Below are 18237 nucleotides of genomic sequence, written 5' to 3' on the forward strand. Positions count from 1 at the left end.
CTTTAAATTTTGAGCCTTAAGATGAAATAATTAAAATAGAAAATGACAATAATAAATTATGCTTACTCTTCTTCCCATCCATATCTGCATGGATTTTCCGAGCCAAGAATCCACTTTTGTATACAGCAGCATTTGGGTCATGAGGAATGTCTAAGAATGGGTTGGTAGTACTCCCAATACGACTGATGGTCTTTGGATGTGTTCCATTAGCCTTCTCATCAGTTCCTTCAGTTGGAGATTTTTTTTTCTCCTCATCATCTCTAAAGGGAGAAAACACAGTTTGAGCACCTAACACAATATTCAATGAACAAAGTTATTTAGTGTAATAAACTATCATGTTTTCCAATAGTCCATCAGTCTTGATAAAAACACTATAATAAGAGCTATCACTTACTGTGTGTCTGTGTCAAATATTAATGATCATAAAGATCTTGTAAGATGGATATTAGTATCCTATATTACAGATAAGGAAGCAAACTCAAGAGAGTTTAAATAAATTCCCAAGGCCACAGATCTAGTAATCAAAGAGAGATGGTAAGGTAATGATTGCAAAATCTCTAAAGCCTTTGCTCTTTCTACCCACTACCTTCATACCTGTCTTCTTTCAAAAGAGTGAGGATTCTTTTGCTGAAATCATGATTTTGATTTTGATTTTTACATGTTTTAGCACATCGCCAAGTACACAGAATACAATGAATAATTTTAGATTAAGTACAATGGATAATACTGAACTATATCCACCAAATAATCTCTTATATTGAAACCCCCAGTAAAGCTATCAATGTGGTAGGATGGTGGCGTCATTTAGTACTTTGGCATCTTCTAGCTACAATTTTCTCAACTGCCATAAAAATGTGGGGCACCACTGAGAAAACCAATTGCCCAGTCTTTTGTGAATCTCAGTTCCTTCAAGCAGGGCAAATCTTTTAATGTACACTTAGTATGAAGTTTGCAGAAAATGGATGCTTACATTCAATTAATAAAGAGGAGTGAAATGAAGATGAAAGCTAATAGACTGATAAACTGCTGAAAAACACAACACCAAATTAAGAACATTTGTCTTATTTCACCTGTTTCAATTTCTTGGCTTACCTTTGTTTTTACTGTTTATTAGACACTCATGATTAAAGATTTTTGATTAAAACTTCAAAATAACCACCACGAAAATATATTTAAAATAAACCACAAAATTAATAATTATCAAAGTTGTGCATTTGGTGATCAAATTAAAAATGTGTGTTTTTTTTTCTCCATTGCTATTTGATTATTTGAAGATAATCTTTTGTCTTCCTGCTTTAAAAATTTTTTATCACTACATTTTGTAAATTTAATTGCATTATGTCTTGGTGTTGGCCGGCTTTTTTGCTTTGGATGGGAGTTTTCTGTCTCCTGGATCTGGATGTCTTTTTCCTTTCCCAGATTAGGGATGTTTTCACCTATTCTTCCCTCAAATAAATTTTCTGCCCCCTTTTCTGTCTTCTTCTTTTGGCACTCCTATAATGTTATTATGCTTGATTGAACCACTGAGTTCCCTAAGTCCATTCTCATGTTGCATAATTCTTCTTTTGTTCAGCTTCGTTTCTTTCAATTATTTTGTCTTCTAGGTCATTGTTCCTCTACTACTTACAGCCTGCTGTTCATTGAATCAAGCATGTTTGTAATCTTGTTTATTGCACTCTTATCTCTGAATGGTTCTGTTTTCACTTTTTTATTTCTGTGGCAAGGGTCCCCTGGATGTTTTCTATACTTTTTTTAAGCTCAGTGACTATCCTTATAATTGTTGCTTTAAATTATCAATCATGAATGTTACTTATATCTTTTTCTTAGATATCTGGCTGTGGATGTAATTTGTTCTTTCATTTGGTATAAATTCCTCTATCTTGACATTTTGTCTAAGGCTTTGTCTTTTTTTCTGTGCTAGAAAATCTAGTTATTTTTCCTGCTCCTGAAAGCAATGGCTCCTTAAGGAAGAGAATATGTAATGTCCTGGACCTGGTGATTCAGGGATTTTCTCTGGTGTGTGCTGTCTCTGCTCTGCTATTGTGCTTTGGCTGCTGTATCCTTCAGGCTGGTCATCTGCAGAGGCTCTCCTTGCCTTCTGTGAGCAGTGTTTGTTCCCTGGTCTGAATGTGGCAAGTTTTATGTAAATTTGCACTGGTCTACTTGTAAAATGAGACCTGACACAACCTCCACAAGAACACTATGGTCAGTAGACATGGTATGGGCAATGGTTTCTGCTGGTCATCTGGGGTTGGGGCCCACCATGCTGGGAATAAGGCATGCTTGCCTGATAAGGGCTGTCCCACCATAATGTAGGGAGTTAGGGCCTGGTGTATGCAAGTTAGGCAGCCAGTGTTGGCAATATGCTACTTCTGGTAGGTGGCTGTGTTTTTGCTGAGGGGTTGGGGATGGAATTGGCACTAGCCAGCTCCTTTGTTCCTGAAGAGATATCTCTGTGAATGCTTCCCATCAGGCATATGCCCCAAGAGTGAATAATCTCCCTCTTGGGTGCCCCAGGCATTTTTCAGATTGCTGCTTCCATGCTGTTGCCTTTGGTTGGTTTGCCTGCCTTCTCTCCAGGAGCAGCACAGTGCCCTCTGGACTCTATCCCAGGCAAGCATCCTGACCTTTAAAAATCCCGGCTCTTGGGTCACTTGGGAGGCTTAGTCAGTTAAGTATCTGACTTTGGCTCAGGTGATGATCTCAAGGGTCATGGGTTGGAGACCAGTATTGGGCTCTATGCTGAAAGTGCAAAGCCTGCTTCAGGTTCTCTGTTTCCCTCTCTCTCTGCCCCTCCTCTCTTGCTCTCTTGCTCTTAAAAACAAACATTTAAAAAAAAATACAGGTTCTAAGCAAGTTCTCATGATATCCAGCCCGTCTTGTTTTCCAGGGCAATGACTTTGAGGCAATATTCTCCTTGCGTGTTGCTCTCTCTCTCATCCTTTTCTGTGACCACAACTCTCTCCCCTCTGTAGCACCTGGAATCAGTTTCTCCCCTAAACCATATCTCCATACTTCCTACATTCTTTGATGAGGATTCTTCTCTCCCTTAAGTTGTGGAGTTTGTTGTCAGTCTTCATGTCAATTTCTGGGTTATTTAGGATGATCTGATAGTTATCTAGTTGTGTTCATAGGACAACATGAGCCTAGGATCCTCCTACTCTGCTGTCATCCTCCTCTCCCTCTGGAATTACTGATTTATGCATGTAAGAGATTTAATTATTTATTCATTTATTTAAAATTAATGGCCACTATTGATTTTCACAAAACTATCTTCCGAAGGTTGCAAAAACCCTGGAAAATCATAATTAGTTACTGTATGGATCAGATTTCCTCTTCTATGTTGCTTTATTAAAAATTTTTTTGCATGTAGTTGACCATTTAATGTGAGATATTTAAAGTATATAGTATGAGGATTTAATATACATCATGAAAGGGGTCCCTCATTGAGTTAACACACTCCTCACCTCACACTTATATATATATATACACACATGTATATATAAATTTACATGTATATATATAAATATATACATATATATAAAATATATATACACACTTATACATATATAAATATGTAAAATTATATGTATATATAAATATATACATATATAAAAATATACGTATATATATATATATTTTGTGTGTGAAGATATGTAAATTCTATTCTCAGAAAATTTCAACTATTCAATGCACTGTTATCAACTGTACTCAGCATGTTATACATTACTTCCTTAGATTGTATCCATCTTATAACTGAGAAGTTTACATTCTTTTACCACTTGTTCCCTACTTCCCTCACAACTCAACTCTTGAAAGTGACATATTCTTCACTGTTGTAAATTCAACTTTCTTTTAAAATTCCACATATTACAATACAACAAGGGATACCATCTGTCTTCAGTTAGCATAATGGCTTCCAGATTCATTCATGTCTACTACCTATGACAAGATTTCACTCTTTTATAAGGGTGCGTAATATTCCATTGTGTATATATAGTTGTATCCATACATCACTAGATAGACACTTAGGTTTTCCCCATACTTTGGATATTATAAATAATTCTTCTATAAATATGAGAGTACAGGTAATTCTTTCAGATAATTATTTTGTGTTCTTTGGCTATATATTCAGAAGTGGGATTATTGGTAGTTCTATTTTTAATTTGTTGAGGAACCTCCATGCTGTTTGCCATAGCAACTATACAGGTTAACATTTCCACAAACAGTGTAAATATCTTTCCCACTTAGTAGGTTGCCTTTTTATTTTGTTAACGGTTTCCTTTGTTGTGTGGAACTATTTAGTTTGATGTGGTCTCACTTAATTTTGCTCTTGTTCCTAAATCTAAAAATTCACTATCAAGACTAATGTCAAAGAGCATACTGTTTAGATTTTCTTCTATGAGCTTTATGGTTTCAGGTCTTAAGTTCAAAGATTTAATCCATTTTGAGTTGATTTTTGTGTAAAATAGAAGACAGAGGTCCAATTTCATTCTCTTCCATGTGGATACCCAATTTTCCTAAAAGGCATTTCTTGGACACATAATCTTTTCCCCACTGTATATTCTTGGCTGTCCTGTTAAAAATTAATTGAACAAATTCTATGAGTTTATTTCTAGGCTCTCTATTCTGTTCCATTGATCTGTGTGTCTGTTTTTTATATCAGTGCCAAACTGCTGATTACTATAGATTTGTAATATAGTTTGAAATCAGGAATTCTAATGCCTCCAGCTTTGTTCTTCTTTCTGAAGATTGCTGTGGTAAGATATCACAAAAAAGAGAACTACAGGCCAATATTTCTCATTAATATGAGAAACTTGTCAACAAAATATTAGAAAAGTAAAGCCAACAATATATTAAAAAAAATTATACACCATGGTCAAGTGGGATTTATTCTGTGCATGCAAGTGTGGTTCAATATTTGCAAAACATTCAACAAGATATGTCACAGCAATAAGAGAAAGGATAAAAAAACACATTTTAATACATGCAGAAAAAGCTTTCTACAAAGTACAATTTTCATTCATGATTAAAATCCTCTGCAAAGTCTGTCTAGAGCTAACATATCTCAATATAATAAAGGCCTCATATGAAAAACCCACAGCCAAAATCATACACAATGGGAAAAAATTGGAGAACTTTTCTGGTCAGGTGAGGAACAAAACAAGGATGTCCACTTTCACCACTCTTATTCAACATGGTACTGGAAATACTAGCCACAGAAATTAAACAAAAGAAATAACAGGCATCCAAATTGGCAAGGAAGAAGTCAAACTTTTACTATTTACTATTTGCATATGACATGATAGAAACCCTAAAGACTTCACCAAACAACCACTAGAACTGATAAATGAATTCAGTAAATTTGCAGGATACAAAAATCAATTGAATTCCTATACTCTCATAATGAAACAGCAGAAACAGAAATTAATAATTCCATTTAACAGTAAGATACCTAGCAATAAACATAACTAAAAAGGTGAAAGACCTGTACTCTGAAAACCATAAAACATTGATAAAAAGGGGTGCTGTGTGGCCAAGCTGGTTAAACGTGACTCTTGATTTCGGCTTAGGTCATGATCTCACAGTTCACAGAGTTTGAGCCCTGCATCAGGTTTTGCACTGACAGTGCAGACCCTGCTTGGGATTGTCTCTCTCTCTCTTTGTTCTCCGCACACATTCTATCTCAAACTAAACAAATAAAAATTAAAAAAAAAACACTGATAAAAGAAATTCAAGACAATGTGAAGAAGTGGAAAGACAATCCATGCTCATGGATTGGAAGAACACATTTTTTTAAATGTTTAAACTACTTAAAGCAATCTACAGATTTAATGCAATGCCTATTAAAATACCACCAGCACTTTCTACAAATCTGGAATTAAGAATCCTTGTGTGGCTCAGTCGGTTAAGCATCCAACTCTTGATTTGGGCTCAGTTTGTGAGATTGAGCCCCACATTGGGCTCTGTGCTGGCAGCATAGAGCCTACTTGGGTTTCTCTCTCTCCCTCCCCTGCTGTCTTCCTCAAAATAAACACACTTTAAAAAAAAAGAATCCTAAAGTTTGTATAGAACCACAAAAGTTTACTCCAAATAGCCAGAGCAATCTTGAAAAAGAAATACAAAACTGGATGTATTACAATTCCAGACTTCAAGTGATATTACAAAGCTGTAGTAATCAAAATAGTATGGTACTGGCATAAATATAGACACGTGGATCAATGGAACATAATAGAAAACTCAGAAATGAACTTAGAACCGTATGATCAATTAATCAACAAGGCAAGAATCAATATACAATGGGAAAAAGACAGTCATTTTGAAAGTTTTTATTTAAATTCCAGTTAGTCAACACACTGTGTAATATTAGTTCCAGGTGTACAAAATAGTAATTCAACACTTCCATACATGACTTGGTAGTCATCATGCCAAAGTGCACTCCTTCATCCTCATCACTTGTTTAACCCATCCCCCAATCTGCCTCCCATTCTGGTAACCATCAGTTTGTTCTCTATAGTTAAGAGTCTGTTTCCTGGTTTGCTCCTCTTTTTTCCCCTTTGTTCATTTTTTTTTGTTTGTTTCTTAGATTCTGCATATGAGTGAAACCATACAGTGTATATCTCTCTGACTTATTTGATTTAGTATAATGCTTTCTAACTCTATCCATGTCATTGCAAATGCAAGATTTCTTTCTTTTTGATGGCTGAGTAATATTCCATAGTGTGTGTGTGTGTGCGTGTGTGCGCGCACACACACACAATGTCTTCTTTTCATTCATTAGTCAATGAACACTTGGGCTGCTTTAAAATGTGGCTATTATAGATAATGCTGCTGTAAACATCAAAGTGCATGTATCTCTTCCAATTAGTGTTTTTGTATCCTTTGGGTAAATACCTAGGAGTGCAATTCCTGAATCATAGGCATCTGGTTCTATTTTTTAAGGTTTATTTTATTTTTGAGAGAGAAAGAGAGACAGAGCGTGAGTCAGGGAGGGGGAGAGAGAGAGATGGAGACACAGAATCTGAAGCAGGCTCCAGGCTCTGAGCTGTCAGCCCAAAGCCCGATGTGGGGTTTGAGCTCATAGACTGTGAGATCATTACCTGAGCTGAAGTTGGTGCTCAACCAACTGAGCCACCCAGGTACCCCAGGGTAGTTATATTTTAACTTTTTGAAGAACCTGCATGCTGTTTTCTACAGTGGCTGCACCAGTTTGCATATCTACCAACAGTGTGAGATGCTTCCCCTTTCTCTGCATCCTTGCCAATACCTGTTGTTTCTTGTACTGTTAATTTTAGCCATTCTGAGAGGTATGAGGTTATTATCTTATTGTAGTTTTGAGTTGCATTTCCCTGATAAGTGAGGCTGAGCATAATTTCATGTGTCTGTTGCCCATCTGTATATCTCCTTTGTAAAAATGTCCATGTCTTCTGCCCATTTTTTAACTGGATTATTTGCTTCTTGGGTTTTGAGTTTAATAAATTCTTTATCTATTTTGGATACTCAACCTTTATCAGTTATGTCATTTGCAAGTATCTTCTATTCTATAGGTTACCTTTCAGTTTTGTGGACTGAAGATAGTCTCTTTAACAAATGGTGTTAGGAAAACTGGATAGATACATGCAAAAGAATGAAACTGGACCATTTTTTTCACCATACACAAAAATAAACCTAAAATCGATTAAAGGCCTAAATGTGTGAGCCCTAACCATAAAAATTGTAAGAGAACATAGGCAATAACTTCTCTGACATCAGCTGTACAACATTTTTCTAGGTATGTCTCCTAAGGCAAGGGAAACAAGAACAAAAATAAGCTATTGGAAATACATCAGAATGAAAAACATCTGCACAGTGAAGGGAATAATCAGCAAAATTGAAAGGCATATAATACACGCACATACACAGATGCACTCATGCTCACCCTGGAATATTACTCAGCCATAAGAAAGAATGAAGTCTTGCTATTTGCAACAACATGGTTGGAGGTAGAGAGTATAATGCTAAGCCAAGTAAGTCAGTCAGAGAAAGACAAATGATCTTACTCATGTGTAGAATTTAAGACACAAAACAAATGATTACAGGAAAAATAAAAAGAGAAAACCGAAGAACAGATTCTTAACAATAGCAAACAAACTGATGGTTACCAGAGGGGAGGTGGGTAGGTTTATAGGTGAAATAGCGGAAGGGGATTAAAGAGTATACAATAAAGAATATATAATAAATAAAATAAAATTTAAATAAAGATTTAAATAGGTTTGGCCATTTGACATCTTTTGTGGTTCCAGGCAAATTTTAGGAGTGTTCTATTTTTGTGAAAAAGTGGTATTGGAATTTTGATAGGGACTGAACTGAATCCATAGATTGCTTTGTGTGGTACAGAGACGTTAGCAATATAATTATGCCAAGCAGTAGACACAAAATACTTTTCCCATTTATTTGTGCCCTCTTCACTTTCTTTTATCAGTGCCTTATAGTTTTCAGTGTACAGTCTTTCACTTCCTTCATTAAATTTATTCCTGGGGCACCTGGGTGGCTGAGTCAGTTAAGCGTCTGACTTCGGCTCAGGTCATGATCTCACAGTCCATGAGTTCAAATCCTGTGTTGGGCTCTGTGCTGACAGCTCAGAGCCTGGAGCCTGCTTCAGATTCTGTCTCTGTCTTTCCCTGCCTCTCCCCTACTTGCACTCTGTCTCTCTCTCTCTCTCAAAAAAATGAATAAAACATTAACATTTTTTAAAAATATTTATAACTAAGTATTTTACTGGTTTGGATCCTGTTATACTTGGGATTTACTTAACATCTGTTCTGATAGTTCATTGTCATAACACAGAAACACAAATGATTTTTGTATATTGATTTTATATATATTGTGCAACTTTACTGAGTTCATTTATTAAATCTACTAGTGATTCTGTTGAAGTCTATAGGGTTTTCTAGTCTTAATGTCATTTGCAAACAGAGATAATTTTACTTCTTTTTAAACTTTTTAAGATATTTTTTAAAAGTTTATTTATATATTTTTGAGAGAGACAGAATGAGCAGAGGAGGGGCAGAGAGACAGGGAGACAGAGGATCCAAGCAGGCTCTGTGCTGTGAGCAGAGAGCCTGATGTGGGGCTCAAACTCACAAACCTTGAGATCCTTATCTAAGCTGAAGTCAGAAGCTTAACCAACTGAGCCACCCAGGCGCCCCATTTCTTCCTTTTTGATTTGTATGCCTTTTATTTCTTTTTTTTTTTTCTTTTTGCCTAACTCCTCTGGCTAAGGCTTCCAGTACTATATTGAATAAAATATCAAGAGTGGGCATCCTTGGGTATTGTTCCTGATCTTAGTGGAAATGATTTTAGCATTTCACTGTTGAATAGGATATAAGATATGCAGTTGTCACATTTAGCCCTGACTATGTTGAGGTACATCCTCTGTACCTAGTTTGTTGAGAGGTATCTTAAAAAAAATGTTAAATATTATCAAATGCTTTTTCTGAGTTTACTGAAACAAAAATATAGTTTTTATACTTCATTTCGATCATGAAGTATATCACATTTATTGATTTGCAATGTTGAACCATCTGTGCATCTCTGGAATAAATCCCATCTTATCATGGAGTATGATCTTTTCAATGTGCTGTTGCATTCAGTTTGCTAATATTTTATTGAGGATCATTTGCCTCTATGTTTATCAGGAATGGACTCCCCCCCCCCCCCCCATCCTTGTCTGGCTTTGGTATCAGGACAATGCTGGCTTTGTAAAAGATTTTTAAACTTTTCCCTCCTCTTTGTTTTTTGGAATAGTTTTAGAAGGACTGGCATTAATTCATTGATGTTTGGTAGAATTCACCAGGGAAAACATCAGGTCTTGGACTTTATTTTTTGGGGAAGTATTTGCTTGCTGATTCAATCTCCTTAATAGTAATGGGTCTGTTGGTTTTTCTGTTTTTTTTTTTTTTTTTTTTTTTTTTGTTGTTTTGTTTTGTTTTTCATGATTTAGTCGTGGCAGGGTGCTCATTTCTAGGGATTTAATTTTCTTTTTTACTCTGATTTGTTGGCGTATAATAGTCTTTTATGATTGACTATATTTCTATGATATCAATTATAATGTATGTTTCATTTCTAATTTTCTTTGAGTCCTCTTAAGTCTATTTTGCTTAACTTTTTAAAAACTGAGCTCTTTGTCTCATTGATCTTTTCTATTGTCTTTTTTAGACTCTATTTCTACTCTGACTTTAGTTATTTTTTTCTTCTAATTTAGGGTTTAGTTTGTTCTTTTTCTAATACCTTGAGGTATAAGGTTGTTTATTTGAGATCTTACCTTTAACTCAATGTAGGCATTAATTACTATAAACTACACTCTTAGAATTGCTTTTCATATATCCCATAAGTTTGGTATGTTGTATTTTCATTTTCATCTGCCTCAAGATATTTTTGGGGGACACCTGGGTGGCTCACTCAGTTAAGTGGCTGACTCCTTATTTTGGCTCAGGTCATGTTTTCATGGTTCATGAGTTTGAGCCACACATTGGGCTCTGTGCTGACAGTGGGGGGCCTGCTTGTGATTCTCTCTCTTCTTCTCTCTCTGCCCATCTCCCACTCTCTCTCTCTCACTCAGAGAAAATAAGCTAAAAAATTTTTTTAATGTATTTTTTATCTCTCTTCTAAAAGTTATCTGGGTTATTTCTACTTCCTATGTTTTATTTTTATAATGAAAAATTGTGTTTGTAAATAGCATCATGATAATAATATGAAAATACAGTGTTATAGATTATTTCATAGTTTGGAATCAATCTAGAAAGAAGATTCCTAGTATTCAAATAGATTATTCTACTGTCACCATAAAGATTTAATACTGGTAAGATATACATTTGTATTCATTTGAAAAACAAACAAAAAAATCCCTTGCATTAAAAAAAAAAAAGAATTGCAGTTTCACATTCAAATATTGCATGTTTAAAATCATTCCATTCTGTGTAGTGTCTTACAAAAAATCCCTTGCATTAAAAAAAAAAAAGAATTGCAGTTTCACATTCAAATATTGCATGTTTAAAATCATTCCATTCTGTGTAGTGTCTTACATAAGTTTTTGTTTGTGCAACTGACAATACAAAGCAAATTTCAATATGAGCAAGCCAAAATCCATTTACCTGAAAAAATTATATCTCCTTTCTAATTTCACCTGTATACAAAGCGCATACAAATATTAGACTTATTTTTTCACTATACCATTCTATATTATTGTCATCAGAAATATAAATTTTGATAGGTTTGATTATATTAAATTTATTTTTAATGTGTATCAGCCACATGCCTAAAAGAGACCACATGATACACATGGCTATTTATTTTTTTTAACATTTATTCATTTTTGAGAGATAAAGAGAGGCAGAACATGAGTAGGAGAGGGGCAGAGACACAGAATCTGAAGCAGGCTCCAGGCTCTGAGCTATCAGCACAGAGCCTGACGTGGGGCTCGAACCCACCAACCATGAGATAGATCATCACCTGAGCTGAAGTTGGAGGCTTAACCAACTGAGCCACCCAGGCGCTCCACACATGGCTATTTCTAAAGCAATTGTGACTGATTTAAAATTAGTAAGTCCAAGACAAAAATCACAGTAAATTTTTCAGTTTTTCTTTTTCCATGCAGTGGTATTTTAAGATGATCACATTCAAAGTACTATTTTCTCATTCTGAAGGAGAAAAAGAGGATACAGTTTAAGAGTTAAGAAGTTATTAACTGCTTGAGCTCAAAATTTATTTATAAAGTTACCCTCAATATTTGGTGATTACTAATTTTGCAGGGTTTTGAGCTGTGGGTAGAAAAAACAACCATTACCCTGGGAATTATGTTAAGTATTTTAAAAATGAAGAGCTATAAGAAATTACTACTATATACATTGTTTCCAAGCTTGTTCTTTTAAACTGTTTAATATTTTGCAGGGAGTAAACAAAATCTGAGTATGAAGTTGATGAAGCATAATTCTGCTTTATAAAGTTTAATGTATAATATTTATTATAAAGTATATCCACTGGAATGGTGGAATGTTTTTTTTATAAACACATAGTATGTAAAACTTAGACTGTGTATCACAATGTAGTCAGCCTAGGCATTCTGTTTAATTTTATACTTTGGATGGCTACACAGTTTTGTAAAAATTCTCATTCATAAAAAAAAGTGGCTATAGATAATAAAAGTTTTTAAGTTGCCTACTTCTTAAACAGAGTACTCTAAATAGCAAAGTGAGAGAGACATAAACAAACACTATTCTGAGATCTATAAAAGCAATAATATGCTGTACAAAATATAAATGTACAAAAATTTCCTAACATGTAATGCCTTTTGTAGTTTAAGCTGAAAGTTTAAAACACTTTTTAAAATGAATGTGGAATCAGATTGTTTTAAAATCCTGAGGCACTATGGAAAACCCTTTAATTTCAGTCAACACAAACACAATTTCAAAAGCACTGTACTTAGAGTTAGCATCAAAGGCATGTCCCACTTAATGCAAGTAATTCATTTCTGGAAATCACTGTTAGGTCAAAAAATGGCAAATGGGGGCCTAGTCCCTGGTACTTGAAAGGGAAAAAAGTAATATAGTGTATTACATGTCAATCTCAGTTTCTTAAGAAGTGGCTAAAGCACAGTCAAAATGCCTATATACAAACAACAATCATTCATACAGGATATAAGGTGCTTAAAATATTGCTTCCATACCCCCAAATAATTGTGTTTTTAAACAAATAAATACTTTTTATGCTTCCTACCTCTTTTTGCATAAGTAACATCCTAGTTTAAGAAAATTATTTAACAACTGGGCATACTTTTCAAAATGACTACTACATGACTGTCCTTCAATTGTAATGTCATTTGAGACCACACGTATTGTGTTAATATGTTGTACTGAGTTTTGGGGATACAATTATAATTTTTCTTTATATAAACATCAACCAAAAGAAGCTTGTAGAGTTACAATGTTTAACATGGTAGCCACTGGCCAATTATAGCTATTGAGAACTTGAAAGTGGATAATCCAAATTGAGATGTCTAGTAAGTGAAAAAATACACACCAGATTTCAAAAGATTTAGTACAAAAAAAGGGAAGAAATGTTTCAGTAGTTTTTTATTCTGATTACATACTGAAATGATAATATTCTGGATATACTGGATTAAATTTAAAAATACACTATAAAATTAATTTCATTGATTTCTTTTTTCTTTTATAATATGGCACTAAAAATTCTTTAATTATATTATGTGGTATGCACTACATTTCTTTTAGACAGGGCTGTTGTTGGAGCAGCTTGTATATTCTATGATATCTGAGTATTAAAAAAAAATAGGACAACAATAAAAGAAATGTTCAAAGAGTACAGCTCAGTAAAACTCTGAAAATAAGTGAGGGTTGAAAATATTCAATCCTGCAAAGCAAGTATTTTTTGACATTTTGAAAATTAATGAAATGACCTTGTCAAGCTCTGAGAGTAAAAATCTACTGTAGTCTGAGATGCAGACTGGCTCCATCTGGTGGTGGCTTTTTTTTTTTTTTTTTTTTTGGTGGGGGGGGATGCTTAAATATGCATGGCTCTCTGTTGGCTGGGACTTACAGGATGCAAATGACAACAGATAAAGTGAAGATCTTCTACGTTGACAGCCACACCTCCACCCCTGCAGTATGCCCTCCTTCTCTATTTTTCCTGCCCATCTTCCCATACCTACCTAGTCCCCAGAATCTATGCCAGAGCTCCATTTGAGATATGGGATTGGCACAGAATAGGAACCAATTACTTTATATCTGGATCCCTGACTGTATCATTGTGGGATTTTACTGTTTTTGTAGATACCCTAAGTGCCAGTGCTTCCCCATAAGGGAGACTGTTTCCACCATATACACATGAAGATATAAATTAGTATTTTGAAAAAAATAATTCTATAAATAAAGTTAGCTCATTTCATAAAAGAGCTCACCTAACTAGGACTTTTCTGTATAACTGAATGGCTAAAGAATTTTCAAGATTATGGTACTTTGTTATAGTAAAATGGAGGAGACACAACAGGGCTGTCCTGATTGTAAAAACAATGATTCATACCTGGATATTTTGTACATTTAAAAAACAATCATAGTGGAGTATTTCTACTGAGCTTCTAGACATCTCAAAACCTTACAACCTACAACTCTCCCAAACAATCTTCACACTAATCTATTCTCTCAGTAATCAAGTGTATAACTCACAGCATGTCTAAGTCCACTACTAGGTGGTGCAGTTCAAGAATGACAAAAACTGTACTGCTGAGCAGATAACCTTTCTACTTCTATGTTCTTTCTAAAAGGCAACTATAAATCATTAATTTCCTACATTTCACCTTACTCAAAACAGGTAATTTACTGTGAAACAAAAAAATCAGCCAAGAAATCATACAAATCCACTAGAGTCCTGTATTTCAAAGGAATTCCACAAAGAATGGAAAACAAGTGTTTCCTAAAATTTACAAAAGCTGACTAACATTGCATCGATCCAGACACTGAGCATATTTTAAAATATCTATTCTGATAAGTCTCATCATAGTGGAGTTTCAGTTTTAACAAAGTAATTATGCTAGAACTCAAAAATTAAACGATCTCAAAGGGCCTCAGCTATGTGGAATTCAAATACTGAAGTCAAATATAAATTGGTGGTGCTTGTGTGTGTCTGTGTGTCAGTAGGGGGTGAGAAGTAACAGAAGAATAGAAAACAAAAACATTTTCCACAGCAAAATTGAAATATTATTCAATTGCACTCAATGTGAAATCATCACTAAAAATGTGATATTGGAGTTAGACAATAAAGATTAGTTCACCAGGCAGAAAAATTGAAGAGGGTACTTTCAGAATTTACATTTATATGTGCATTTCCTTTTTTAAAAAAATTTACCATTTTAAAATGGTTCAGTGGCATTAAGTACATTCACATTTTAAAATGGTTCAGTGGCATTAAGTACATTCACATTGTTGTGAAGCCAACACATCTCCAGAATTTTCATCATCTCAAACTGAAGCTCTACACCCATTAAATAACAACTTCTCACTTACTCCTTCCCCAGCCACTAGCAACCACCATTCCATTTTCTGTCTGTATGAACTTCACTATTCTAGGTATACCTCATGTAAGTGAAATCATATAGTATTTGTCTTTTTGTAACTGTCTTATTTCACTTAGCATAGTGTCCTAAAGGTGCATCCATGTTTTAACACGTTTCAGAATTTTCTCCCTTTATCAGGTAACATTCCATTGTGTATGTATTTATGTAGATGTGTGTGTTCACCCATTTTGTTTAAGTATTCATCCAACAAGGAACACTTAGGCTGCTTCCACACTTTGTGTATAATGTTGCTATGAACATGGGTGTAAAAATATCTTGAATCCTTGTTTTCAAATTACTTTGGAAATATACTCAGAAGTACAAGTGCTGGAACATCTGGTAATTCTTTAAATTTTTTGAGGAATTGCTTGCCACAGTGGCCATGCCATTTTACATTCTTTTAGATGGTACAGAGTTCCTTTACTCCACATGTTGCCAACACTTAATTTTTGTTGATTTGATAGCAGGCATCCTAATGGGTACAAGGTGGTATCTCGTTGAGATTTTGATTTACATTTCCTTAATGATCAGTGATGTTTGAGCATCTTTTCATGTGCTTATGGACCATTTGTACATCTTTGGAGAATTATCCATTGAAGTCTTTTGTACATTATTTAACCAGGGTATTTGTTGTTGTTGTTATATGTTTTTTTATTTGTTTGTTAATTGTTTAAGCGTCGACCTTTACATATTATGGATGCTAATCCTTTATCAAATATGTGACTTGCAGGTATTTTGTCCCATTCCATGGGTTACCTTTTCACTCTGTTGATAATGACCCTTGGTACACAAAATTTTTTAATTTTAATGGAACCCCACTAACATTTCTTTTGTTGCCTGTATTTTAGCTGTTATATCAAAAAATCATTGCCAAATCAAATGTGATCAAGTTGTTCCCCTTATGTTTCTTCTAAGAGTTTTCTATTTTAGCTCTAACATTTAGAGCTTTTAAATCATTTTAAGATAATTGAATCATTAATTTTTTAATCATTTTAAGACAATTTCTATTTATGATATATATGGTGTATAAGGTTCAACTTCATTTTTTTCTCATGTGTAAGTCCAGTTTTCCAAATGTCAATTGTTGAAGAGAATGTCCTTTCTTCACTGAATGGCCATAGCAACTTGCTGAAAATCATTTGACCACATATGGGAGTGTTGATTTCTGGCTCTCTATTCTATTCCATTAATCTATACATTTGTCTTTATGTCAGTACTGCACTGTTCTGATTACCATGGCTTTGTAGTTAAGTTTTGAAATCACGAAATATAAGGGCTCCAACTTTGTTTTTTTTCAAGATAGTTTTGGCTATCTGGGGTTCCTTCAGATTCCCTATGAATTTTAGAATTTTGCAAAAACAAAAACAAAAATATGTCACTTAGGTATGTGCTCGAACTGCACTGAATGTGTAGGTTGCTATACGCAGAACTGATGCCTTAACAATAATTTGTCTTCCAACCCATGAACACAAGATATTCTTCCACCTATTTGTGTTTTTGTTAATTTCAATTCATTTTTAGTCCTGAAACATTTTCACATTCAAGCTGCTTTAGAAAACTATATAGCAGGTAGTTCCTCAAAAATTAAACAATTTTTTGTGTGCCTCAAGGGTGGAGGTGTTCATTGTACAAGTCTTTCATCTTCTTGGTTAAAATTCAATCCTAAGTATTTTATTCTTTTTTGATGCTATTGTAAATGGAGGTATTTTCTCCTTTTTATATTGTTTGTTGTTAGCGTTCATTGTTAGGATACAAATCCAACTGGTTATTTGTGTGTTGATTATGTATTTTGCAGCTTTAGTGAATGTATTAGTTCTTATAGTTTTTGTGTGTTTGTGTGTAATCTTCAGAAATTTTTACATACAAGATCATGTCATCAGTGAACAGAGATCATTTTACCTCTTCCTTTCTAGAGAGGATGCCTTTTATTTTTCTTGCCTAATTGTTCAGTGTGTTAGTCAGCCATAGCGGTCATATCAAAATGTCACAAACAAGGTGGCTTAATCAATAAAAATTTATTTTCTCACAGTTCTGGAGGCTTAAAATGCAAGGTCGAAGTGCTGGCAGGCCTCTCTCCGTGATTTGCAGAAGGTGGCTTTGTTAGTGTCCTCACAAGGCCTTTTCTCTGTGTGTGGCAATTCTGCTATCTCTTCTTATAATGATACCAGTCATATTGGATTAGGACCCACACTTACTATTCCATTTAACCTGAGTAACCTCTTTAAAGGCCCTATTTCCAAATAAAGTCACATTAAGGATTAGGGCTTCAACATGTAAAGGAGACACAATTGAGTCCATAACACTCTTACGATGACTTCTAGTATTATGTTGAAAAGAAGTGGTGAAAAGTATCCTTTTTTCTTCTGATATTGGAGGAAAAGTTTTCAGTCTTTCCGCACTGAGTATGATGTTAGCTCTAAGGTTTTCATGTATAAATGCCGAGGTAGTTTCCTTCTATCCCTGGTTTGTTGAGTGCTTGTATCCTCAAATAGTCTGTATTTTGTCAAATGTTTTTGCTGCATCAGTTGAAATATTCATGTGGTTTACATTCTTCATTCTGTTAATATGGTATAACAAATTTGCTTTGCTAGCATTTTGTGGAGGATTTTTTGCAGGGATATTGTTCTGTAATTTTTTGAGTATCTTTGTTTGGCTTTGGTATCAGTGTAATATTGGCCTCAGAATTTGCTTGGAAGTGTTTCCTCTACTTCAGTTTTCTGGAAGAGTCTTAGGATGATTGGCCTAAATTCTTCTTACAGTTTTAATAGAATTCTTCAGTAAAGCTATATGGTCCTAGGCTTTCCTTTGTTGGGAGGTTTATTATTACTGATTCAATCTCCCATCGATCTGTCAGGCTTTGTATTTCTTAATGATTCAGTCTTGGTAGGTTGTAGGTTTCTAGAAATTGTTCATTTGTCATACAGGTTATTCAATTGTTGGTGTACAATTGTTCATAGTACTTTTATAAACTTTTATCTCAGTAAAATTAGTGATTACATCCCCTCTTTCATTTCTGATTTTAATTATTTGAGTCTTTTCCCTCAATCTAGCTAAGGATTTATCAATTTATTGAACTTTTTATTATTATTTTTAATGTTTATTTATTTTTGAGAGAGAGAGCATGAGACGGG

The 18237-nt window shown here is 34.4% G+C and overlaps 1 protein-coding gene across 25 annotated transcripts in view; it reads right to left on the reverse strand.

Annotated features, from left to right (window-relative positions):
* The window catches only part of PSD3 (pleckstrin and Sec7 domain containing 3), a 785560-nt gene that overhangs the window by 182434 nt on the left and 584889 nt on the right, over positions 1–18237 (reverse strand). For all 25 annotated transcript variants that reach the window (XM_045055432.1, XM_045055440.1, XM_023252529.2 and 22 more), the window contains one exon: positions 67–260. In XM_045055432.1, the coding sequence (XP_044911367.1) occupies positions 67–260 (194 nt within the window). The remainder of the gene's footprint in view (positions 1–66; positions 261–18237) is intronic.

The sequence above is a fragment of the Felis catus genome, chromosome B1 (genome assembly GCF_018350175.1).
Source record: "Felis catus isolate Fca126 chromosome B1, F.catus_Fca126_mat1.0, whole genome shotgun sequence".
Taxonomy (NCBI): Eukaryota; Metazoa; Chordata; class Mammalia; order Carnivora; family Felidae; genus Felis; species Felis catus.